The sequence below is a fragment of the Danio rerio genome, chromosome 7, assembly GCF_049306965.1.
Source record: "Danio rerio strain Tuebingen ecotype United States chromosome 7, GRCz12tu, whole genome shotgun sequence".
Classification (NCBI taxonomy): domain Eukaryota; kingdom Metazoa; phylum Chordata; class Actinopteri; order Cypriniformes; family Danionidae; genus Danio; species Danio rerio.
This window is the reverse complement of record NC_133182.1, coordinates 10,889,837-10,917,500: the sequence shown is the minus strand read 5'-3', so window position 1 is coordinate 10,917,500 and position 27,664 is coordinate 10,889,837. Positions and strand designations below refer to the sequence as shown.

General features: G+C 35.5%; 1 protein-coding gene across 1 annotated transcript in view; it reads right to left on the bottom strand.

Moving 5' to 3' along the window:
* abhd17c (abhydrolase domain containing 17C, depalmitoylase) overlaps positions 1–27,664 on the bottom strand; it is a 94,592-nt gene that overhangs the window by 15,693 nt on the left and 51,235 nt on the right. Inside the window, 1 exon segment of the mRNA NM_200157.1 lies at positions 24,106–24,285. Coding sequence (NP_956451.1) covers positions 24,106–24,285 — 180 coding nt within the window.

Sequence of the window (27,664 nt, the reverse complement as noted above, 5' to 3'; positions counted from 1 at the left end):
GCAAATTGTTTAAGGTATGCTTGTCTAAAGCAAGGGTGCCCAAACTAGGTCCTGGAGGGCCGGTGTCCAGAGTTATGCACCTAATCAAACATACCTGAACAAGCCAATTAACCCTTTACTAGGTGTAATAGAAACATCCTAGCAGGTGTGTTGAAGCAAGTTGGAGCTTAACTCTGCAGGACACCAGCCCTCCAGGACAGAGTTTAGACACCCCTGGTCTAAAGGGAGTGTTTCCACTGATAAGAGATTTAAAGTGACCCGAGGTTAGCAATTTTTTTTCCTCTTTTTTTTTTTTTTTTGAGAGAACAGGCGATTTCCACCTTGAGGGCTGATGACATCTGAGTTAAGGTCAGCAATTATGCAGTGTAATAACTTGGGTCTGATAGACAGGAAGCAGACATGACCTAAAAAAAAATGAAAATTCTGTCATCATTTACTCAACGATACACTTGTAACAAAATAGGATATTTAGAGACCACTGGATCGGGAGTCTGTGAAATCCTGGACTTGGCAGAAGAGCTTTCCGGAAGCGGGACCACCAGATTTTTTTCTAGTCTTGTAATTTGAGAATTGTTCAGGGAGTTGTGTTTGCTTGAAGGGAGCATTCGCACTGACAGAGATTTGAGGTCAATAGTTTTCAATGAGAACAAGTGATTTCTACCTTAAGGGCTGGAGAAAGTTCAGTTGAGTCTAGCAATTATGCAATGCAACTAGTGCAGACTGCTGCCTGATAGAAATGCCTACAGCAGAAACCAAGCACAGTTCACCAAAAGTGAATTACTCAACCCTTCACTTGTTCCAAACTTATTTTGTCTGTTGGAAACGTTTTGATAAATGTTACAAACAGCTAGCCATTGACTTGCATAGTATTCATTTCCAACTATGACTTTCAAAGGTTAATGCTTTCCAACATTCATCGAAATATCATATTGGCTTACCCTGATATACAATTATCCAAAGCAGATGTCAAAACTGCACCTTTTTTTAAAGAGGCCAAGGAGCTCATTTGCATTGAAAGCAGCACAAAAAAATAAAATAGATTAAACTATCTTCTGTTCAAAAGTGGACAATCCCTTTAACACAATATATCCACATTGAACTCAAGCAAGTCATCTGGCTTCATCTTAAAAAGCGACAATGATGTCTTCATGGAACCGTTTAACGTGGTGTTGAAATTCCACACTGCTGCCAATATTTGGCTCTACTGTTTCCTTGTCTGTCTCAGTAAAGCTGCTTTGACATGTTTTGCATTATACGAAGCGCTTGACCGGACAGCCTTATTCAGGTACATGGCAGAGCGACATCTGCTGCATGTCTCTCACCACGGGTTAATTTGACATAAGGGCTTGTAGAGGAGAGAAAAAAAAAACTGCTGTTGCTCGGCAGGACAATTGAGGAACATCTGTCCTGCACTCTGATAACAATCAAATCACAGATGTGTCCAGATTAATTATGAAACATCAGCCTCCAGTGACCCTCAAATGCACCATTTCTCAGAAGAGATAGCTCACTGAAGATTGAATGATTATATTTGTGGTAATGAAACATTTCCAGAAATAATAACAACACCAACAACAATAATTAATATTATTAGTATTACTGCTGTTATTATTAATATTAACTACTACTATAAAATAAATGAAAACGTTGTTATTGTACATTTTCAATTTCAATTGATTTTATTCCACAACAAGGGACAGTGTGCGTTAATGTAATTTGTATTTATATAGCTTATTTATCGTATATGCAGGGCTCGAAATTAACCTTTTTGCTTGGTAGCAACTTTAAAAACTTAGGCGCATCAGCTACAATTTAGTCTCACCCACCAATTATAAGCACCGTTACTACTAGTTTTATCCAAACATATTTATTGCATTTGAAATCAACACTAATCAAACTAAGAAGCAAAAAAAAAAAAAAAAAAAAAAAAAAAATATATATATATATATATATATATATATATATATATATATATATATATATACATATATATATGCAAGCGTGAGGAAAATATTCTCAACGAAATCCCGTTATCCAAAGAAAATAGATTTGTATAACATAACTGAGTGACCAAAAGGTACACGGACTGCTCACCGGCCCTGCACACACTGCTTGACATGAATCTGTTAACGATAAAACTGTGCTGTTCTTACAAGTGCTGTCTGATATTGCACTGATGCTTTTGACACATACTGTGCCTTATTATATGCATACGTTATGTTAATAGCAATACTGGTCTTTTTATGAGTAGCGATTAGGGGTGTAACGATTCATTCAGCTCACGATACGATGTGTATCACGATATAATGTCCACGATTCGATATGTATCACGATATTTTGAATAAAAATTAAAAATTTAACTGAAATGCAAATTTTACCAAGTAAACTATTTTTTATGTATTTCTTTTGTTTCAACTTGTTAAATTGAACCTTCTTTTAGAAAATATATTAAACAGGCCTGTCTCTGGAAAATAAAACAATTTAAAAACTTCTTAAAAATATTATTGAAATGACAGAGACAACATTAAGGAACAATATAAGTAAAGGTGCAAAAAATAAGCTTTTTTTCTCTTCAATTGAATTTAACAGTAAGAGCTTAAGGCTTTGCTTGGTCACTTGCGTTTTTTGTGTGCAAAAAAAAAAAATCCACATTTCCAGGTAATCAGCAGTTCTATAAGATAATCCTGAACTTATGTGTATCTGTCTGAGAGGTTTTTATGGATGGCTGTCTTCATGTTGGGCATGATGAGTGACAGGGTGGCCGTCTTTTCATTACACAGGACAGTCGTGACTCTTTTCAGCAGTTTAGGCAGGTTTACTATTTCTTCGGCGTCGCTGATGTCGGCGCTATCAAGTCTATCATGTTGACGTGCATTTTTGTGTACCTCTGTACTCAAAAGGGTTAATGCTCGTCGTAATCATAACTCTAAAATGCGATATGATTGTTTAAATAATGTGCACGTTTTCGGTTTTATTTACACTGCTAAGTGCTGTTCATACTTCCCACGCGGCTCCTGAAAGATCACTCTGTTCCACAAACTGAATGTTGTTTACTACTTTATTAGTCACAACCTGCAGGTTCTGTTCACTGAAGCAGACGCGCGCGTATGGCAAGCCGTTTTAGCATTTAAACCTTTGTTCTGACTATCCATAAATATATTTAATTAATATTTAATTAAATTCATTTAGAGATATCTCTAATTATATTTTGACTAGTCGAATTATAATTATGACTAGTCAAAATATAATTAGAGATATCTCTAAATATATTTATGGATAGTCAGATCAAAGGTTTAAATGCTAAAACGGCTTGCCATACGCGCGCGTCTATCATAGTCCGCCCTCTGTAGTAACAGCTCACGTCATGTGTGATTTTGCGGCCGCCAATACATCATTATATGAAGATAGAATGATATTTTAGGGTGAATTGTACCTTATAAATACAGTATGTGACTCTTTCAACACCATTAGGAGGTATCCCTGTCGCTGTGCAAAGTATGTAAATCACTGTGAAGACTTTAAAACTTAGGATGTTTGACCCAGTATGCGTGTCAAAAAGCAGACGAGGCTAAGCAATGACTGTACAACCGAAATGTTGCCAGACGTCTGATTTTGAGAGGATGGGCCATCCTCTATTTCAGCTCCACTCATCTTGGTCTGCTAACATTACTGCTGCTGCAATCTGAACTCACGTGCGACAGCAGGTGGAATGTAGCTCACGTGCAAACAGCTCAACTAATAAGAGAAAACGGACGTCATATCGTAATCAAATCTTCATAACGCCACGATGCATATTGAGACATTTTTGCATCGCAATAAATCGTACAACGATAAATCGTTACAGCCCTAGTAGCGATATTAGTTTACTCAGTGTAAGCCCGTTTGCGATGGTGTACGTGGAGTTAAATTTGACATATAGCTGCCCCTTGCAAAGCGGACAGCACCTGGCGATTATATGTGGGATTAAACAGAAGCTCTCGTGCTAGATGTGGCTAACAGTTACCTGAAAACTCCATCCCACAGACTTTTCATAGCGGACTTGAAGCCAATTGAAGTCTTTTATTCACACTTGGAAAAATGTAGATGGTGGAGTAACATTCAGCACACGATCACTAGAAAGATGTGTCATTATTTGTAACTGTAGATGCCATGGTTTCTAAAACAAAATCTGTCAGTATTATCTTCATTCTCATCTTCAGTGCTTTACAGTTTTTTCGCGGTGGTAGCTCTCTCTGTCATCCCAAGCAAGAAGGCGCTGACTAAGCGATTGACAGCTGATATTAACCAATCATTCGCTTTCAGTGGTGGGCCAATAAGAAGTGCGTGAAGGTGGGGCAAGCATTACAGACTTGGCTTTTGCTGCAGCAAGTCGACATGACAAGTGCTCCCAAATATATTTTGAGGTTGCATAGATAAAATTTCGCAATTTCGAGCCCTATATGCCTATACACCCAAAGTGCTTCTAAATTATTATTACTACCAGTGTGCAGCATCCACTTGGATGATGCTGCAGCAGTTACGAGACAATGGTGCCAGTGCGCTCACCACACACCATTTATAGGTGGAATGGAAGTGAAAGAGCCAATCCAGTGGATTGGGAGGTCATGATGGGTAAGAGACGATGGAGGTAACTTGGCCAAGACACTGAGGTTACACATCTGCTCTTTATGAGAAGTGCCATGGGGATTTTTAATGACCACAGAGAGTCAGGACCTAGGTTTAATATCTTATCTGAAAGACGGCACTCCCTGCCCCCTACACTTTACTGGGGTGTAAGGACTCACAAAGAAACCTAGAACAGCCTAACCCTTGATGGATTCTTATTTCAGACCTCATCTTCAATCAAACATTTGGGGTGATTTTTGATAGCAACCTGTCGTTTGAAGGACAGATTTAAAATCAACAATAAACTGCATTTTTTCATCTGAAAAATTATGCCAAACTTTGACATATGCTATCAATGTCTGATGCTTAGAAGCTTATTCATGCTTTTATGGCCTCTCGGTTAGACTATTGTAATGCTAGGCAGTTGCCCTGTTGGCTTAATTAACAAACGTCTGCTAGTTCAAAATGCAGCTGCTAGAGTGCTTTCTAGAACATAGAAATATGATCATATTACTCCAGTTCTTCCATTATTGCACTGGCTTGTATAAATTTTAACATTTTATTGACTACCTACAAAGCGCTGAATGGCTTAGCTCCCCAGTATTTGAGGGAGCTCCTGGTGTAATATAGCGCCTCACGTCCACTATGCTCAATTAATTCTGGACAATTGATTATTCCCAGAATATTAAAATCAACTGTAGGTGGTAGATCTTTCTCATATCTGGCACCTAAACTCTGGAACAGCATTCCTAGCACCTTTCGGGAAGCAGACACACTCTGTCAGTTTAAAACTAGACTAAAGACCCATCTCTTTGCATTGACATACACATAAAACACCAATGCTTTTGAAATCCGAATCCTCTGAAGGATTGTTAGTCTGCATTATTTAGGGCAACCGGAGTCAGAAACACTTCCCAAAAGACTTTATAATTTGAACGGCATCTGCACTTGTTAGTCTGTTTTTATTTTTTCAAGGTTTCTATACTCCTGGACCAGGCCGTATCCCTGTTGGTGGTCATAGAGGGGTGGAGAGCACTCAGGAGACTGATTCCTGTAAGACCCCAGTGACAAACGAGTCTTCACATTGATCCTGAAAGGCCAGCCTGTACACCAGCCGGTGACCTCTCCCACCTTTAGCTTCTCCACAATGGACGTCCAGCTTTCTTCAGCCTCCAGCACCTAGACTGCAGCTTTGCCCAAGAAGTTTGGCCAGAGGAGAAATGTTCATGCCCAACTGAGCCTGGTCTCAAGTTTTTTTTTTTTTTTATCAATTGTTTGTTTCTCGCTACTGTTGTCACTGGCTTGCTTGGTTTGGGAGTTGTGGAGCTTTGCATCGATGGATTTGCTCTTTAGTGTTTGGACTTTCAGCAATGACAATTAAACTACACTAAACTGAACTAAACTGAACTTCAACTCTGAAAACTGGACTGACACGGTTTCAATTAACTATAATCGTCTATGTTAAGTTGCTTTGACACATTTTACATTGTATAAGTGTTATAGAAATGAAAATGAATTGAACTGAACAGACCGCAGGTTGAGCGCCCCCTGCTGGCCTCATTAACAATACCTCCAACAGCAACCTAGTTTTCCCATGTGGTCACCCATCCAGGTACTGACCAGGCTCAGCCCTGCTTAAATTCAGTGAGTAACTGGTCTTGGGCCACAGGGTGATTTGGCCCTGTGTTAATAAACCCAGAGACTAGATTTCATTGGTGGTCCCTTTGCCAGATGCTAAAGGCCTATACCAATGAAAACAAGACTTTGGGCTAATTTTTATACATTTATGTATGGGTAAACTTATTTACAATTGTAATAAAATGTACCCAAATTAGCTAAATGAAAATCTGGCAAAGGGAAAAATGAACCTCAAAATAAATAAATAAATAAATAAATAAGTAATAAGAATCATTATAACTCCTTTCTGATATTAAGATAATAAATATTAATAATTACAATTTTGTATTAAAAAAATTAAAATAAATTAATAAAATAGATTTTTACATTTACTTTTAAAATGTGCATTAAAATATCTTTATTTGTCTTAAGGTCTATAATATTATTTTACAGTGAAAGCTTAGAATAATATTTATTATGAAATTGTGCTATTTTTAGAAATAGTATTTGCACAGCAATTTTTTTTTACCAATAAATACTTTAATTATCAATATATAGATAATTTAATCATTTAGAAAATGTTTAAGTTTAGTACTGATAAAAAATCTTTAATTTAACTTCAAATATCAACACAAATTCCTCCTGCAGTTTTATTGTTAGTAAAAATATTGTTTTTCAAGATTTGCAGCAAATCCATTCATTAAATTACAAGATAATAAAAAATGTTTCACTTTTAAAGAAAAACAAAAAAACACCATCATTCTGAAGCAGCATGAGGGCGAGTAAAGTTTATGATGCCAAATTTCAAGCCCCATGACCTTCCCCTGCCTTCAACAAAGCTCAGTCCAAGCAAAAACTATTTACTCCAAACTTCATCAGACCATAATCCAGCAACTTCAGTGCTCATAACTCCACTCGTGATCAAAAAAAAAAAAAAAGAGAGCAATTTCGAATCCACCCACTCCCAAGATTTCACATTTTATTACGGGGAACGAACGACGTGTTAAACCATAATGCTTTTGACAAATTGCGAGCCCGCGTCAAGACAGCTCGCTCATTAACACCTCCCCGTCAGCCGCTGCGTGTTCATTACGGCTCTTTTGACGGAGCCGGCTGGCCAACTATTATAACAGAGACGGTTCAATCTCTCTCAACTGTAGCCTCTCATTATGAAACACTGACAGAGCTGACGAAGTCTGAGAGAATCGGGCTTCAACAACTCCCATTCATCAGCCCAAAAAAATTGAGAAAAAAAGAGAGCATCTGCCTCCCAGAGAGAATGGCTTTGATTACAATGAATCGCACCCCAGCCATCACTAATTTAGTAGAGAGTGAGAGAGAGCGAATAACAAGTCAGAGGAGCTTTAATTTTTTTTCAGATGCATTTTTTAACATTGGGCTTGGAGAGCTACGGTTGTAATCTTCCCCCATTATAGCCCTTAATCTCACAATTTGATCTTGTCGCAATTTAATTAGATTTAAATGCGAGGTCGGATCAAAATGGGATCAGTGCTTTAAGAAGCGTTCCAGATCGGTCGCTGCCGTCTAATCGTGTTTAATCCAGAAATCCGCATTCTTCTGTCTGATTCAGACACCGGCTTAAAGGGGTCACCCAAAATAAATACGAAAATAAATAAGTTAATGCAGTTAATTTACTCTCTCTCAGGCTATTTGAGACTTAAAGAACATTTTCCTTTAGTGGAACACTTTGTTTTTTTAAGCTGCAACCATGGTCCTTGATGATTCACATAACGTACAGTGTTGTGTAACATATTTCTCTTGTTGATTTTGATTACTTGCATTGTCTGAGTTGTCAGCCTTTAGTCATTCTCAAGAGACAGCAAAAGATCTGTCAATACTTGACCTTTTATGACTCAACCTGTTCAATTTTCCACTGTATCAACTCATTTGAAAACAAAGCTCTGGCCTTCAAAGCCTAATACTTTGCATTCTAGTTTTTAATACTTCCATTTATTGCTTAAATCTCTTTTAAAGTGTTTTACCTATGTGTGCATATAAACACTAGTGTATCTGTCAGCGGACCACAAGACAGGGGCGTAACAAAGGGGTATAATGTAGTAGAGGCATAACCCTGTTGTTTTTGACTGAAGATGAGGACTGAACTAAGAATCCAAGGGTTAAAGAGTGTTCTAGGTCTGTGTGAGTCCTACTGCAAAAATAAAGTGAAGGGCCCACTATACTGTCAGTGAGTGATGTCTTTGGGATGAGACGCTAAAATAACAATAAAATGTTAAGCAGGGATAGGTGTAGACGTTAATAACTATGATGGGTTGGGGTTTAGGGTTGGTGTGTGGTTGTTAATAACTGTGATAGTTAGGTTAAAGGCTGATTTATACTTCTGCGTCAAACGCTGGCGTATGCTACGGCGCTGACGCATAGCCCTTCGCCGTGGCCGTCGGTGTCGCTGACGTGCACCTCTCAAATAAATGTAACTACACGTCGCAACGACGCGTAGCGCAAGCTCTGTGATTGGTCGGTTTAGTATCGCTGACGAGTCTGGGCGGGACCGAGAGCCGCGTGAATGGCGCGAGCCTGATGGAGCGATTGTTTACAAGTGTGGAGTCCCGTGAAGAAGCTCCTGATGGAAAGTTTTGTTTTGTGTTTACCTCATAGTTAAAGTTGTTGCACGTCCGCCGGTTCCTGCTTTAAAATGAGCGAGTTTGAGCCACTTGTACATCCAGGAAGTGTTCAGGAAAAGCAAAAAAGCAGAGAAGAAACTCGACACAGAGAAACATTTACACCTCACTGCCCACTAGCGTTTCGGAAGTGTTAATTCAGACCAACAGAGACAGCGCGCAGAAGTATAAATGCACAGCTATACACGTTGCATGCACCGTGGGTCACGCCGGTCACTTGACGCAGAAGTATAAACCAGGCTTTAGGGTTAGGATAGGTGTAGACGTTAATACCTGATATTTGGTTTTAGGGGTTGGAGTAGGTGTGGACGTTGATAACTACGATGGTTGGCTTTAGGGTTGGGGTAGGTGTAGACGTTAACTATGTTGGTTGTTATTAGGGTTGGTGTAAAGTCTGATTTATACTTCGTTTCAAGCTCAATCGTATACTACAGCGCAGCCTACGCGTGGACACATAGCCCTCGCCGTGGCCATCGCCGACTTGCACCTTTCAAAAAATGTTACTACAAGTCGCAACAATGCGTAGCGCAAGCTCTGTGATTGAGAGCCACGCGAGTCTGTAGGAGCAAATGTTTACAAGTGTTGTGTCCTGTGAAGGAGCTCTGGATAGAGACTGTTGCTTTGTGTTTACATTATGGTTAAAGTTGTTGCATGTTCGCTGTTTCCTGCCTCAAAATGAGCCAGTTTAAACCACTTGTACATTAAGGAAGCATTGGGTTTAGGGTAGATGAAGATGTTAACAACTGTAATGGTTGGTTTTAGGGTCGGAGTAGGTGTGGACAATGATAACTATGATGGTTAGGTTTAAGGTTGGGGTAGGGTTTGTGTAAGAGTAAACATTAGTAACTGAATGCTGGGTTTAGGTTTTGGGTAGGTGTAGATGTTAATAACTGACAGTTGGGTTTAGGGTTGGAGTAGGTGTAGACGTTAATAACTATGATGGCAGGGTTTAGGGTTGCAGTAGGTGTAGATGTTACTAATTGTGATGGTTGCGTTTGGAGTTTGTGTAAGTGTGGACAATAGTAATTGATGGTAGGGGTTAGGGTTGGGGTAGGTGTGGACTTTAATAACTGTGATGGCTGGGTTTAGGGTTGGGCTAGTTTTAGATGTTATTAAGTGTGATGGTTGGGTTTTGGGTTGCAGTAGGTGTAGATGTTATTAACTGTGATGGTTGGGATTAGGGTTTGTGTAAGTGTGGACATTAGTAATTGATGGTTGGGGTTAGGGTTGCAGTAGGTGTAGATGTTATTAACTGTGATGGTTGGGATTAGGGTTTGTGTAAGTGTGGACATTAGTAATTGATAATTGGGGTTAGGGTTGCGGTAGGTGTAGATGTTAATAACTATGATGGTAGGGTTTAGGGTTGGGGTAGGTGTAGATGTTAATAACAGATAGTTGGGTTTAGGGTTGGAGTAGGTGTAGACGTTAATAACTATGATGGTAGGGTTTAGGGTTGGGGTAGGTGTAGATGTTACTAACTGTGATGGTTGAGTTTAGGGTTGGGCTAGTTGTAGATGTTACTAACTGTTATGGTTGGGTTTAAGGTTGGAGTTGGTGTAGATGTTGATAACTGATGGTTGGGTTTAGGGTTGGGGTAGGTGTAGATGTTATTAACTGTGCTGGTTGGGTTTAGGGTTGAAGTAAATGCACTATATAAATACATTTACATTACATTACATCAATTTTAACAATTTAGTTTTTTTTTTCAGTTGTTGCTCATTTCTGAACAAATCCAAGGTTATTGACATTTTTATTGCAATTAATTATTATATATTTTTTATCTGTCATGTCCTGAGATTTTAACTTATTGTCAGGACACATACTAATGACTACATATGTGCATATCAGGGGTGGGAGGTGCCACAAAACTGTCAGGTTTGTATTATGGTTCTATGATCATAGTTTTTGGTTTAATTCAGTTTACACTGTACTGTAAATCAACAAATTACATAGCCTTGTAGTCTACCAATTTACAGTATAACCCCCACCTCACATATTCAAGTCAGATTCCAAAACTCTCGCTTCTCTCTCAAATTATTACAAAAAAAAAATAATAAACACGCATGCCGAACTGTAACATGTGAACGGAAAGGTTATTTTAATTTTTTTTTAAATCATCTCATCCCTATATGTGCATATGCATATATTTAACTCTAAATGTAGTCTTCTTTAAAGCTGAGCTCCAAAGAATGGCCTGAGGGTGAATTAATTAACAGCGTATTTTCATTTTTGAGTGTGCCATACCTTTAACCAAGGCTTAACTTATAAAGAATAATACGGATATTTTATTAGTATTATTTCGACCTCCTCCTGTTCTTTCCTCCCTTTAAGCGCCATAGAGAAAGTGAGAGATCAAAGAAATCTTTCAAGAACAGTCACTTGCTGAGTTCAGAAGGAGATTGAAGACCTGTGACCCCCATCAACATCTCAAAGAAGACTTGAAAATTAGACCTGTGAGTATCGGGTCAACATCCAAATGAGCAGTCATGTCAGTTCCTTAAAAGGTGGTACCCATAGACCTTTCATGACTCCTCTTAAGGGCGAAACCTGATCCCAGCCGACAGCTAGAATTTGAGGACTATAGAAGATGATAATGTCCAAAAAATGAAACTGAAGACCATTTAAAACATGTCAGCATTACGACTGAACAAAGTAATATTCAATAACCGATTCAACTATAAAGTATTATATTTATTAACAGAGAAATACCTTTGATCAATTATCAGATGTTCAAAAGTAAGTACATTTTTTAGAGGAAATATTGTATTGTGCGTTCAATATCAAAATATATATGGAATTATGCATCTTTACACATCTATTAATTGCTGTTATTGTAAATTCAATCAAATATAAAGATATCAGTTTCTTAATTATTTACTTTACAGTTTACTTTAATTATTTGCTCTAACTGATAGAACTAACACAATTCGATACGCATCTCAATACTGAACTCACAATATGAAAAAATTATTATTACTATCATCGTTCCACAAAATGCAGTTTGTACACCTATATATATATATATATATATATATATATATATATATATATATATATATATATACACACACATATATTCATATACATATATACATATATTCATATACATATATACATATATTCATATACATATATACATATATTCATATACATATATACATATATTCATATATATATATATATATATATATATATATATATATATATATATATATATATATATATATTCATATACATCACAGAATACATTGATAATGTTTTAAAGACTATGGGCTCTATTTTGACGATCCATGCGCAAAGTCCAAAATGCAGGGCCAAAAGCACTAAAGGTGTGTCAGAATCCACTTTTGCTATTTTAATGATGGAAAAATCCGCTTTGCGCCACGGCGCATGGGCTAACAGGGTTGTGCTTATTCTCTTAATAAGTTATAGGTGTGTTTTGAAAACAAACCAATCAGAGTCTCATCTCCCATTCCCTTAAAAAGTCAGTTGCATCACGCCGTAGTGCATTGGCTATTTATTTGTATTTATTTGTAAGTGGAAAAACTGAACCCTTCACTAGCGAGAAAAGTTAAACAGAGCACCTGCAGCACAAGAATGAGCCTCCTCATTCTTTACTTTCACTTTCACTCTCGTGGATATGGAAACGTGTTGCACGCACAGACATCTATTAGCCTATACATAATTTATGTCATTTGTTAAGCGTAAAATTTGTTTCAAAACTATTTCTAAATTCAGTTCCATCTTCCAGCCAATGAATAAATGAACAGTAATAACGAAGTTAAATCCAAATACACATGCTGTGCTCTATATGGTCTAAAACCTGACAGGTGGGCAAATCTAAGTTTGTTTTTAATAAAACAAATATAAATATGCATAAAATAATTTATACTAATAATAATAATAATAACAATACACAAAAGCAAATTGTTATGAATAAACTGAAAAAGCCTTCCGAGATGAAGGCATGGAGGCAGTGGTTTTTATATTTTTGTAGAAAATAATATTTTTGTAATATTTTAATCTTTTAATTCTTTTTCACTTGTTCATTTAGATATTTGCGTATTGCTGTACATATGTTGTGTATTAAGCAATGTGTAAGGGAGGTGCACAACTAACATGCTCTGCGCTGAACTATAGACCTGCTTTGATCTGGTCTATTGAACAGTCTATTGTAGTTTCTCAAAATACTACTACTACTACTACTAATGCTAATAATATATATATATATATAAATTAGTTTCCTATTGAAAATATAATTACAATTGCTTTTATTTTAATATTATTATTTTCATTTTATTTTTTTACCAAAATGAATAAGAACTCAGTTTAAAATAAAAGGAAATTTCAATTTGAATCACTTGAATAAATATAGAGGTGTGAAACTACTCTGGGTCTTACTGTTCAGATACGCATGTCATGCTATCAATTTGGTTTAATGCGATATCTCAGTGCATCACAGTGCATTATTGATGATTTCCATACAAAATTTGATATTTTACTTTACAGCACAATCAATCTGGTATTAAAATGTATACATATATTTAGATGTTTACATTATTTGTACATGTCCTTCAATACAAGCAGTCAGATATACGAAGTGTAGGTAAAAGTACATGAACAGAACAACATGAGTATTTATACAAAATAAACAAATATAAATCTCCTGCTTGCTTTCTGAGCATTTTCAAGGAAGTTCTTACACCCTAATAATTATGCAAAATGCAATTTTTGCATTAAGAAGTTGGAGTGTTTTAATTACTCACGCTCGCCTCCCTCGCCATAGTAATCTACCGCAATATAGCATTATAATAGGGGTGTCAAAATTAATCGTTTCTTCGGTGCACCGCGATGCAGACGCGGACAATTAAGTATCGTTCAGTAATAATCATAACCGGTTATTAGTGACAACATTTACCTCATATGCGCTCTGTCGCGAGGGAGGCAATCGCTAGTATTTACAGCGCTTTAACTATTTAAAACTAATAAACTGTGCACAATTTCACTGTGTGTGTTTGCTGGATCAGTCTTTCGCTGACATATACAACAAAAGCCCCTATTTCACTGAGATCGAGAGAATGAAAGTAGCCTACTCCATTTCTCTCTTTCGCTCTGTCTCTCTCTCTCTCTCTTTCTCTCACACACACAGTGGCCCATTTGACCTGCTGGCGTGGCTTTTCTTCTCTTCTCGGCTGCGTTACTTTTGCATACAGAAACGAGCGCGTGTCTGCAGAGTTTTCTCCACCGTGTCTATCATACATGAGCTGTAAGATCGCCGCTGCCGCCTGCCGCTTATCAGTGTCACTCATCTGTGAAGAGCGCAGCGCGCAAGAGCCAATCGCAACCGTTTTTGTTGAGGGTGTGACCAATCAAAGGGGTGTAAGAAAACTAGACAAGGATCAGAAATTGAGCTGGATATTTATATTTGTTTATATTATTTGCTAAATGCTTGTTTTGTTTAAAGTTACAGTTTGTATATCTGACTGTTTGTTTTAAATGACAAAATTGTATTACAGATAGTATATAAATATAAATATATTCATACATTTTAATACAAGAAATGCTGCTGTGAAGAAAATATAAAACTGTGTATGGAAAGCACCGTCAATGCACCGTGATGCACCAAAATATCGAATTGAACCGAATCGATGGCATGATAATCGTAACCGAATAGTGAGACAAGTGTAGGTTCACAGCTCTACATTATAATAGAAATGTAATGTAATACAATATAATATACAATTTCCAAAAAAATCAGAAATGGTTCTTTGCTAAAAAAAGGTTCCCGACCCCTGCTTAAAAGCCTTCAAATATGCTATAAAAATAAAAAAGTAATAAACTTAGCTTTAAGCTAAAATCAAATGGAATGGAATTGTGTATTTTCCAACTTCTAGCTTCCTACTTACTATACAGGGAATTGACAAATATGCAGATACTCTTTATTGTCTGTGCTAAAACATTTAATATTCATAAAAAAGTCTCACAACACTGAACAACACTTCCTGTCCATCAACCAGTTTGCTTTGATTGTTTTAAATAAAGCCATCAAAAACAGCATCTTGATGAGTTTTGCTTTGACATATTTTGATGTTCTGAATTTAAATGTTCAGACTACATAAAGCTGCTCATGAAAACTGCAGCAGGAGAATGACTGCCAACACTGACAAAATTATAAACTCCAAAAACATGCAGACAGCAGAAAGTCGAGAGTTCAACATGAGGGTAAATTGTGGCAGCTGTAGGAGCAGTTTCCTTTAATCCACTCGGTTTTTGGCCATACAGTTCTTGTTTTTGGTATAAGTGTCAAAAGCTGTTTAAAAAGCAGTAGTAATGGTAATAACCACAACAACAGATCAATGAATAAAATACATTAACAGTAACAAACCTTGCTACTTTAGCTAAAATAAAAAATAGATGGAAATCTCACTCAAAAACTCAAACATTATACTCAAAAAGTCAAAACCATTATACCAAGACAACTCTGCTGCAAAATACTAACAGTAATTACATCTTCAATAAACAATTATATTATTTTAAAAGTTGAATAAAAACAGTATTTTAAACTATGAAAAAAAAAAATTCACCAGTTGATACTTTTTTGTATGCAAATTCTAGATGCACTTGCTTAGAAACCAAAAATGCTTCGCAATAACTATTTATTTTATCATTCAAGTCATTTTTTAAGACTTTAACTGCAACTCAGTAACTCCAAGTTCCTGAAAGCAAAGAACGCCAAGTATTGGACAGCCCAGTCACCAGACCTAAACATTATTGAGCATGTCTGGGGTAACATGAAGGAGGAGGCATTGAAGATGAATCCAAATAATCTTGATGAACTCTGGGAGTCCTGCAAGAACGCTTTCTTTGCCGTTCCAGATGACTTTATTAATAGGTTATTTGAGTCATTGCAGAGATGTATGGATGCAGTCCTCCAAGCTCATGATGGAGTCAGACACAATATTCATTCTTTCTCCACTGCAGCATGACGTTATATTCTATACTGGACATTATTCCTGCAAGTGACAAGCCTTTTGTCTAAGCAAAGTCTAACCTTACTGTCCTAATTAAATCATTCAAAATCAAGGCATGATCATATTTTATTTTGGTAAAAAAAAAATAATCTAGAGGCCTTTAACTTACATATAAGCCACGGATCAGACCATTTTTCAGATCAGCAAATAACAAAAAAAAAAAAAAAGTCAAATGTAATTTCCCCTTTCAAATATTACAAAATAAAATACTGCAAGAAATGTTTGGTTTTAACACACAGAACTTGTCATTGTAATAAAAAATAATAATAAAAAACAAGAAACAATACTCCATAAAAATAGCATAAAAGCAAAATAGCACAATATTGGGATTTTTCCCAATATCGTGCAGCCCTATAGCAAAAACTACAAGGTTTTAGATGCCGAGCGGCTTTGGCAGGTCGTGATGAGAGTATATATCATGACTGATGAAAGTGAGTGCTGAATAAAGATAGGTGTTCTCCGCTGAACAGGTGAACTTGTACACGCATGGCTGTTTTTCACCAGCTTTATCTCAGCAGCCAGACACGGTTAGTTACAGGTCGAGATCAAGGAAAAGAAAACGCACATCATCTAACACTTTCAGGAAAAAAAAAAGCAATGTACGTTCTCAGAAACAGTCAAGGTTGTCGACAATCGCGACAGGGGGATTTCGAAAAGAACTCCTTCGGTTTTACCAGGAACACTTAAAGATAATCTGTATAATCTGACGTGTCTCAAACTGTGAAACTGGAGTTCTGTTCTGCCGTTCAAGAGTTTCGGGACTGGTTACAAAGGTGGCTTTTAGGAGCAATTACTTGTATAGATGTTCACGACAACATGTCCAAGCAAAAACACACCTTCAGTTTAAGCTCAGACGTCCTGTAGTTCCTTTAAGAGGAATTGGTGGGAGATTTACATTCTGACAGCACGGGTCAAAGCTTGGGGACTGAAATGCAGCCTGTGAGTGAGCGTATTTGCGCATTTATACTGTATAAGTCACCGATGAATGTTAATTGTAGACCTGTCATATTAGGCACACATTAAAATCCCATCATTCAGATCTTAGAATAGAAGCACAGCACAACAGGCAGCTGGTCTTTCTTTCTCTTTATTTCATCCACAATGTATGTCAAGATGACAGCATACAGTACAGTTCAAAAGCAGGAGGTCTGATCTTTTAAATGCCTTTTGGAGGCTGAAATTATTTCGTATGCAGAAGAAAATGGTAATATTATGAATTGTTATTACTATTTAAAAGAAAGGATATCAATTTGAATAGATTTCAAATTTAATTTATTTTTGCGATTCAAAGCGGTATTGTCAGCATCATGACTCCAGTGTTTGGTGCCACGTGATCCTTTAGAAATCAGTCTAAAATGACGATCTGATGCTGAAGAAATAGTTATTGTCAATACTGAAAATTGTTTTATATACTTCATAATCAGTTTAATATTTTTGTAAAAACCTTGATATATTCAGGGATTATTTAATGAATACCTATATAAAGCAGGGAAAAAAAGTATTGAACACGTCACCATTTTTCTCAGTACACATATTTCTAAAGGTGCCGTTGACTTGAACCTTTACACAGATGTTGTGAACAACCAAACAAATCCAAATACGTAAAGAAAACAAATCTAATTAGTTACAAATGAAGTTATAAAGAGATAAAGTATTGAACACATGAAGAAAGGGAGGTGTAAAAAGAAAGAGTGATGAAAGGCAGCTTTGAATAAAATATTCCACAATACAAGAACAGAGGTTCGAACTCCGCTCATGTACATGACCTGACCAAGCGAACATTTCTGCTTTTGCATGAACCGGGGATGTTTACAGGAACACGATCGTCCCTTCAGCTCACTCACCAGTAAAGTTGCCTGCTCAACAGAAAAATCCCACTGAAAAGTAGCAATGCAGCATTTCAGTGTCGCTTACCAGGGGAAAACGGCTTATTACTGAAAAACTTTAAAAACAGATGAAAAATGTAGGTAAATTAGAAGCACTGATGCTTTTAGTTAGCCAAACACAATATAATGAAATAACTTCAAAGTAAAAGTCCCTAAAAGTAATACAAGTCTCAGGCGTCATCGATAAAAAGAGTCAGTTGAAGGTGTGCGGGTTTGAATTTGTTCATTCAAGCATGATTCTTCTAATGCTATTTTTGATTGTTGGCTATAACACATATAATACCTAAAGCATTTTTGCCTTTAACCAATACATTAAGAAGTTAATAAATATTTTGGTTTGTGGTTTACTTCCAAAATAAACAGTTTTAGTTTAAAGCTATTATATGAGGAGCTTGCTTTTTGTGTTATTAAGTTTTGTGGTTAGTAGGGAGATAGGTGAATGTTGTTTAATTTGTTTTATTTTACATGCAGGTAAAGGCCGGCTCACATAGTGTGCGTGTGTGTTTTTTTTATAATCGTGAATGATTGTAGCATGTCAGACTGCACAAACATGGCTCCCATGTCACACTGTAAGATTTCAGCTGTCATAAAGTCTGACTGAACGACAATGAAGACACAGCAAACACGGAATAAAACACCCCCGGAGTTTGACGTCATCCATCCGTGACACTTTCACGATCGCACGTTACGAAATGATTCCTCACAGTAAACGTAAACAATCTGCAGACAATTTTGCACACAGCGTGTCTTAATAATAAATCCAGGAAGAAAAAAAAACTGTTGGCATTTCCCGGCGGTCATCTGAATTGTAACATGGATTGCATCATCACATTCAGAGCTCCTATTGGTTCTTGGATTGATGCTCATCGAGCTGTTGTCACACTGCAGGAGAGTGTCTGTTATCTTCTGACACTGCCAGAACTTCATCTGAGGAAAAATCTGATCGCAAAGGGCACCAAGCGGCTGAACATGTGAACATGTCAAACCAAACGATCAAAGATCACCGATTTTAGCCTACGATTTCAGGAATCTTTTAGGACTTCCCAAATTTGTCTCAGATGACAGAATCATGGCTGAAATCTCACATTGCGAACAAGGCTTAAGAGGGTTACTTGGTTAGTTGTTGTGTTTATTGTTTGTTATTTTGGCTTTACCTCCACAAGATTTTAATGTCTTCTTTAAAGTTAAATGTAGGGTTGTGCAATTAATCGAAAATCCGATTTCGATTTTGACTTCAAATGATGATGAAAAAATAGTAATCGAGATAAACGATTATTGCATCATATACCGCCCCCTTTCCAGTTGTACACATTTGTGGCTCTGCAAAGCATGTGAAAATGACTAAAAGCATGTGCTGCATTGTAACGTTTGGAGCATTGGATGCGCATCATTCATTGATGTACGTTCGAAATCGAATCATTCATTTTTTTAAAAGCGCAAATGAGACTGCATGCTTGATTCTTCAGTGTGTGTGCGCGCTTGGCCTCGGAGACGAGCAGAGCACACACATCTAACGCCATCTTAATGTGAGTGCTTTAATGGTCAAATACATGCACATTTGTGTCAAACCATTTTAAACATAACAGATTTAATAACTCATTTCTAATAACTGATTTCTTTTATATTTGCTACAATGACAGCACATTATATTTTACTAGATATTTTTCAAGATACTAGTGTTCAGCTTAAAGTGACATTTGAAGGCTTAATTAGGGTAATTAGGCAAGTCATTGTATACAATAGTTTCTCCTGCAGACAATATATATATATATATATATATATATATATATATATATATATATATATATATATATATTAGGGCTGCTCGATTATGGGAAAAATCATAATCACGATTATTTTGGTCATAATTGTAATCACGATTATTCAAAACGATTATCAGTTTAAGTCAAAATTATTCGCCCTTCTGAGAATTTATTTTTATATACAAATATTTACCAAATTATGTTTAACTGAGCAATTTTTTTACAGTATTTACTATAATATTTTTTCTTCTGGAGAAAGGCTTATTTTTTTTATTTCAGCTAGAAAAAACAAATCAGCTTTAAATATTTTGAAACCTATTTTAATAGCTCAATATTATTAGCCCCCTTAAGCAATATATATTTTTTATTGTCTGCAGAAGAAACTACTGTTTCATAATGACTTGCCTATTTACTCTAATTAAGCCTTTAAATGTCACTTTAAGCATATTTTCCTCACACTTGCATAGATACATGATTTATTTATTATTTATTTATTTTTTTTGCTTGTTAGTTTGATTAGTGTTGATTTCAAATACAATAAATATGTTTGTATAAAACTTGTAGTAACGGTGCTCATAATTGGTGGGTGCGACTAAATTTTGGCTAATGCGCACCGGTGCTACCAAGCAAAAAGGTTAATTTCGAGCCCTGTATATATATATATATATATATATATATATATATATATATGTATATATATATATATATATATATATATATATATATATATATATATATATATATATATATATATATATATATACATACATACATACATACATACATACATTGCTTAAGGGGGCTAATAATATTAACCTTTAAACTGCTTTTATTCTAGCTGAAATCAAACAAATAAGACTTTTTCTAGAAGAAAAAATCTTAATGGAAATACTGTGAAAAAATCTTCTGTTAAACACAATTTGGGAAATATTTATATATAAACTGATAATCGTTTTGAATAACCGTGATTACAATTATGACCAAAATAATTTTGATAATTTTTTCCCCATAATCGAGCAGCCCTAGTTAAATGTCAAATACATTTGTCTTTACGTTATTTCTTTTGTCAACCGTCTTTGATGTTGTTTTTCCTTTTAAATGGGAGATGAGACTCTGGGCTCCTCATTCATTTAAAGGTGTCTTATTTACTTTAAACTAATGTTACGGGTCTGGCTCGCTTTGTGGAGCCATGTAAAGTTAGATACGTAAGAAATGCACAAACAGCAATAAGAATTTAAGTTGTTAAAAAAAAAAAAAAAACTAAATAAGTAATTGTAACATCTCAATCAACGAAGAGTTTAGATCCAAAAACCTTTAAGTGCCATCCGAAAATGTCCTCTAAAATGTGTGTTTTTTTTCCTCAGCCTCCTATTTTACGTTCAGTTACTTCCCTTTAAAGGCAAATGAAAGTAACTTATATTTTGCACTAAGAGAACAATAACTAAAACTACACACAACAGCCTGAAAATAATGCAAACTTTAGATGGAAATTTCAGATGACACAATAGCTTTTGCAATCTAAACTCAAGATAATCTCATTAGTACATTAAATGTATATCTCTTTGGCATATGTATATTATACACCATCAGACCGCCCAAGACTGATGAAAACTAAAACCAATCTGCATACTGGCAATACTCCAGTCCAACCATGCAAAAATCTGCAAAATTATATTCACCATCCAAGCTCAAACCTCAATTTCCATTACAATGCTCAGCATCCACAACCCGAGGAAAAAAAGAAAAATTCAGTGAGACTTGAAAGCCATTGCTGGAACTGCTGAAAGGAAGGCAAATGGTTTCGCTTTTAGCCCTTTCTAGCTCGGTGTGGTAAAACGCAAGTCACTTCCACACAATAAAACTCTGAGTGGTTACAAAAGTGTAGAAGCAGCGAAAATAAACTGCACAAATGGAAAAGAGAGGAGGTGAGGGAACAAAGCTGGAGCGCACGCTGGATGTGGTTTAGAGGATGTAACTGTGGTTCTTTGTGTCAAGGAAAATTTGCAGCGCTGACTCCGATACAACTCTCGACTAGTTCAGATTCCTTTTTTCATGAGTTATGAGGCCATTCAGAGCTTTCCTGATGTTCCTGCGGATACTTTGTGGATACTGTGTACAGCTTCAGGCGCTTTACTGGTTACCGGTTTCATCATACATGCCAACAATCCACACAAAGCCAATACGTGGATCAGCTTAACATTTTACACGATAACATTGGAAAGCAATGCATAAAAGGCTGATTTTTTTCAGTATTATTGCTCTCCATTTACTGTCGACAAGAGTTATATTTTTGTGCATAACGGATAACTAAGGATTTTTAGTGGCACAACCTTTTTAAGAATAAAGGCATAATGCAATGATAAAAATGTTAGCAATACTGCAAATAGACACATTAGGCACATTCATTTGAAAGCATACAGCTTTTTGTTTTAATAATGCATTGGTAGATTTTGCAACTTGCATTATACTAAAATGAGTAACTGCCTGAAAAGAATTCTTTATTTAGAGTTTGTTAACTTGTCTAGGTAATGTTGATGAGCTGGAAATTGCTGCAAAATGCTTTTAAAAACGCCCATTTAAACTCTCATTACATTTAATTGTAAAACTAAATAGTTTTATGTGCAGGGCTGAATAAAATAAAAATTAAAAAATAATAATTTAAATAAGTAATAAAAAACAATAATTCAAATAAAAATTAATAAAAATAAACCATAAAGTAAAAATAAAATGAAAATTAATGAAAAATAAAATACAAATTAATAAAAATTAAATCATTAAAATAAAAAATAAAAATAAAATTAATCAAAAAACAGAAATAAAAATTTTGGAAAAAAAAATAAAATTAATAAAAAATAAAATAATAATTAAAGTAATAAAAAATAAATAATTCAAATAAAAAATAAATAAATAAATATAATGATAATTCAAATTAAAATTTATACAAATTAGTAAAAATAAAATGAAAATTAAAATAAAACATAATAATAAAAATGTTTAATCATAATAAAAAAATTATGAAAGATAAAATAATTCAAATAAAAAGTAAGAAAAAAGAAAATAATAATTTAAATATAAATTATTGAAATAATAAAATGAATAAATAAAATAAAGTCAATAAAAATGTATAAGACCAAAAAAAAAAAAGACAAATAGTGCAGATTTGCTGGTCACGAAATGTAAAAAAATAAATTAATTAAATCCATGTCCAAAAAGTTTTATATATATATTGTTGTGGACAACAAGACACTGATAGCATTCTGAGAATAAAGGCTTTATGCAACAATAAAAATGTTGGCAACACTGCAATTAGGCACATGATGAACTGAAAATTGCTGTAAAATGCCCATTTAAGCTCTCATTACATTTAATTGTAAACTAAATTGTTTAATGTAAAGAATTTAATAAAATAAAATAAAAATAATAAAAAATAATTACATAAAAATAATAATAATATACGAAAAAACTAAATGTAAAATAGTTAAACTAAAAATGTTTTAATTTAAGGATTTATTCCCATACTACTAGTTTTGAATACTTATCTACATTTTCAATTATCATTAATGGGAAAGGAAAACCTTTAGTAGCAAACACTACTTGTTGCATTGCATTAAGTAATTTACATTTTAAATTACATTATAAACGTTGTGTCCTATAAAATTCTGTGAATTGTATTAATTTTGATCTGATTGATTTGTTTAATTGATTATTTATGATATGATTTTTATTCCTTTAATTTCCCTCTGCTTAGTCCCTCATTCATCAGGGGTCACCAGAGCTGAATGAACCTTCAATTCAATTTTCAATTATATTTAATGAAATGAATTAATAAAGCAAAATATAATCAACATTTTAAAAGTGTCAATTGAAAATAGACAGTTTAAAACAAAATAAATAAATAAATAAAACCTCAATCAGTAATTTAAGCTAAACCAGACTGTTTTTTGATGATTTGTCATGCGGATCTTTCATTTTCAGTTTGTATTTGACCGTGAGAACAGCTTTGAAGACAAACTTCATGTTTTCGTGTCCTCATGAGTGGCCAGACTGGTTGTCAATTTGATCTAAGCCATCCTTGTGTTTGCATGTTCGTAAAGCTTAGATCACCACACTCTTGGAGTCCCTTATAATACCCAACACTTAAGCATCTTTAGCTTTAATCAATACAGTTTACGGCATTAATAAATATTTTGGTTTGTGGTTTACTTTCACAATAAATTGTTTGGGTTTAAGTCTATTATAGGCTTGATCTCATTAGCATTTTCTTCTTCTTTTTTTTTTTTTTTTTTTTTTTTGCAAAAACCTAGCAGCACTAAAAAGCCAAGACAAATCTTTTCTTTAATTCCTTGCACCATGCACACAAGAAATGTACATTAACAATAATTTGCATAAATTTTCCCTATAAAACTTACTAACCACAAGAATATAAATCCATCTTGCTCACTTATGGTAGCATAGCTCAATTATGGTAGCCCTGCCTGAATGTCTAATTCGGTTCTGTACAAACTTTTGTTACAAAAAAAAAAAAAAAAAAAAGTTCGGCTCTTACCTTGGGAATGCATCAAAGCAGTAGGTTTTGCGGGTGTCAGGAAAGGCCACACGTAGGCCAGACATAAGAGGTGAGTGGAGGATGACCGCTGCGCATTCGTACCGCGATGCCAGGTCTACAGTCGGCACCGTCCCTATACTCTGACCATACAGGATGATGTTTTCAGGAGTCACTCCATACCTTGAGAGGACAGAGGAGGAGGAAAACAGCTGTAAATCGTCACATTTCAAATCAGAAATCCAAGCGTGGTACAAATCTGGCATCCTCACGTCTCCATGTGGGTGAACTCGGCAGAAATGACACTGCAACACAAACATCTTGTGCTGTTTATTTGAGCTGCACTTGTGTCTATAGCAACATTATGATGTGCGGCTAAAAACATTTCCATCAAGGCATTTTGCTAGATAATCCAAATGGATGAAATGGTATGTTGGGTCAAGAACAGCAGAGAAAGCATTAAAAATATAGACACGAACATGGAAATAAACGTGGACACTTCTAAGAGCAAGTTATAAAGCTTGTGAAACAGGGCTGCCTGACTTGCAAACCTTAAATTATACACTGATAAGCATACAAGTTTCCCCTAGGTTTACAGTTTTGTTTTGTTTTTTTTTTTTGTTTTTTTTGGTGGTTGGGAATGACGTAGCTGTTCACACTCACACTGACTAAAGGAGTCGTGGACTTTTAACCCCTTCAGAACTGAATTATGTTCCGAATTTCAGAAAAATGGGATGTTATGTGATGTCCATTGTAATGGAGGCAGGGTCTGAAGGGGTTAATGACAGCAGTAAATAACTGAGTAACTAGTTGAACTGTACAACCGTTTGTAAATTATAAATAAACATTTATTTTTAATATTTTATATTCACAAACTGTGCAGCTTTTGTCACTGCAATGCATCTTTACGGGCTTCCGGAAAAACATTTTTCTGAGCCTCTTTGTATAGAAAGTCAGAAATGTCTGGCCCATTTACAGAGATATTTATTAAACATGTCTCCTATAAAAATTTAGATATGAATGTGTCATGGCCAGAAACAGCTTTACAGAAAATAATTCATCAATTCATTTTACCTCAGCCTAGAGCCTTATCAATCAGGGGTCACCAAAGCAAAATGAACCGCCAGACAAAAATAACCAACAATGCAATTTGGAAACATTGCAAATGATGAAAGATGAAAATTTGTTAAAATGCACATCTATTAATCTAATACTTGTTTACTAAATGGAAATAGGCCGTAATTGTAATTGTCAAAAACACAGAACTTTCAGTTGTTATGTGTAAAAAATAAATTAATAAATAAAAATAAATAAAAAAGGCCTAAATACATGCAAGACCATTTAAATATATTACTCTTCTAAAACTATTGACAGCAGATCACTCAATGAGAGAGAGAGAGAGAGGGGGATTTGCACTTACTATATATTTACTGCTCTGTTCATTTAAAGGGTCACGAAACAGTAAACTGTCTTTTGAAAAGCATCTCCCATGTCACAAAAACCACCTTCTTTCATGTGAGAAATATAAGTTGTGAAGCATGCCATCCACATCAGATGCAGAAAAGTTAGTTCATGCTTTTATGACTTTTAGGCTGGATTACTGTAACGCTCTGCTCGCTGGTTGCCCAGCATCCTCAATTAATAAACTTCAGTTAGTGCAAAATTCAGCTGCCAGAGTTCTTACCAGGTCTAGAAAAAATTATCATATCACCCAAGTTTTATCCTCCTTACACTGGCTGCCTATTAAGTTCCATATTAATTATAAAATATTGCTTCTTACCTATAAAGCTTTAAATAATCTAGCTCCTGTTTATCCAACAACCTTCTGTCTCGCTGCAATCCAACTCGCTCTTTAATAACTCAAAACTCAGGGCTTTTGATAGTACCCAGAATAACAAAGTCCACTAAAGGAGGTCGAGCCTTCCCATTTATGGCTCCTAAACTCTACAACAGCCTTCCTGATAATGTCCGAGACTCAGACACACTTCCACAGTTCAAAACTAGATTAAAGACCTATCTTTTTAGCAAAGCATACACACAATGCATCACATAACGGTTTGATGCATGAGTGTTCTCCATGCAGGTGCGGGCTTGACAGCCACCTGTAGGACACACTCCTTCTGTCTGAATGCACCCGGCATTTTGTTAGAAACACTCATATGCTTTACATGTTTGGTGCTATGTTTGGTTATATAACTGCTTTTTTCATTTTTGAAAAGGTTTAAAACCCCACTAAACAATGTAGTCATTTTATTTTTGGGTAAACTACTCCTTTAATATCATAATGGGTTTTGCAGAAAAACTAAATATTTCTTTAATCAGTTTCCAAATTCATGCAGCTCTACAGTGACTGAAGCTTTAACGATTTAAGATGCGCTCAAAGAAATTGCTAGAGGTGTCGAGCAAGAAGTCAAGGTGTAGACGAAGAAAAAAAAAAAGGGAAAAAAAAAACACACACACACACACACACACACCCAGATATGCTCTTTAGGTTTTCATCTTAGATTCTTCCAGCTGGCTTAGCAGTCGGTCCTGACACCTGATCAGCGGCAGCGGCTGTGAGGAGTGCACCAGGTCACACACAGAAACAAAACACATTTGATGTCTGACCTCAGATCAGGTTTTTACCGTAGGCTTGCCCAGGGCTGAGCGCAGAAAAAAGCAGCCGTGAGCTAGATATCACACAGTAGTAAACACTAGTGTTGTCAAGATGCTACAATTTTCAATACAATACATTCAAAAATATCCATACTTGATATAATGGTATAGCATTAGTAGGTAATTATATTACTTTACTATATACTAATGCAATACTATAAACTATATACTATAAACTATAATCATTAAAGATTAGGGGTGTCAAAATTAATCGTTTCTTCGGTGCACCGCGATGCAGACGCGGACAATTCAGCATCGGTTCAGTAATAATCACAACCGGTTATACTGACGTCATTTAACTTATATGCGCTCTGTCGCGAGGGAGGCGATCGTGAGTATTTACAACGCTCTAACTACTTAATACTCATAAACTGTGCACAATTTCACTGTGTGTGTTTGCTGGACCAGTCTTTCACTGACAAATACAACAATAGCCCCTATTTCACTGAGATCGAGAGAATGAAAGTAGCCTACTCCATTTCTCTCTCTCTCTCGCTTTCTCCCTCTTTTTCACACACACACACACACACACACACACACACACACACACACACACACACACACACACACACACACACACACACACACACACACACACACACACACACACACACACACACACACACACACACACATTTGACGAGCGCGTGTCTGCAGAGTTTTCTCCACCGTGTCTATCATACATCAGCTGTGAGATCGCCGCTGCCGCCTGCTGCTTATCATTCATCTGAAGAGCGCAGCGCGCAAGAGCCAATCGCAACCGTTTTTGTTGAGGGTGTGACCAATCATGACCAATCACGACCAATCAAGAGGTGTAAAGAGAACTAGACAAGGATCAGAGAGTGAGCTGGATGTTTATATTTGTTTATATTATTTGCTAAATGCTCGTTTTGTTTAAAGTTAC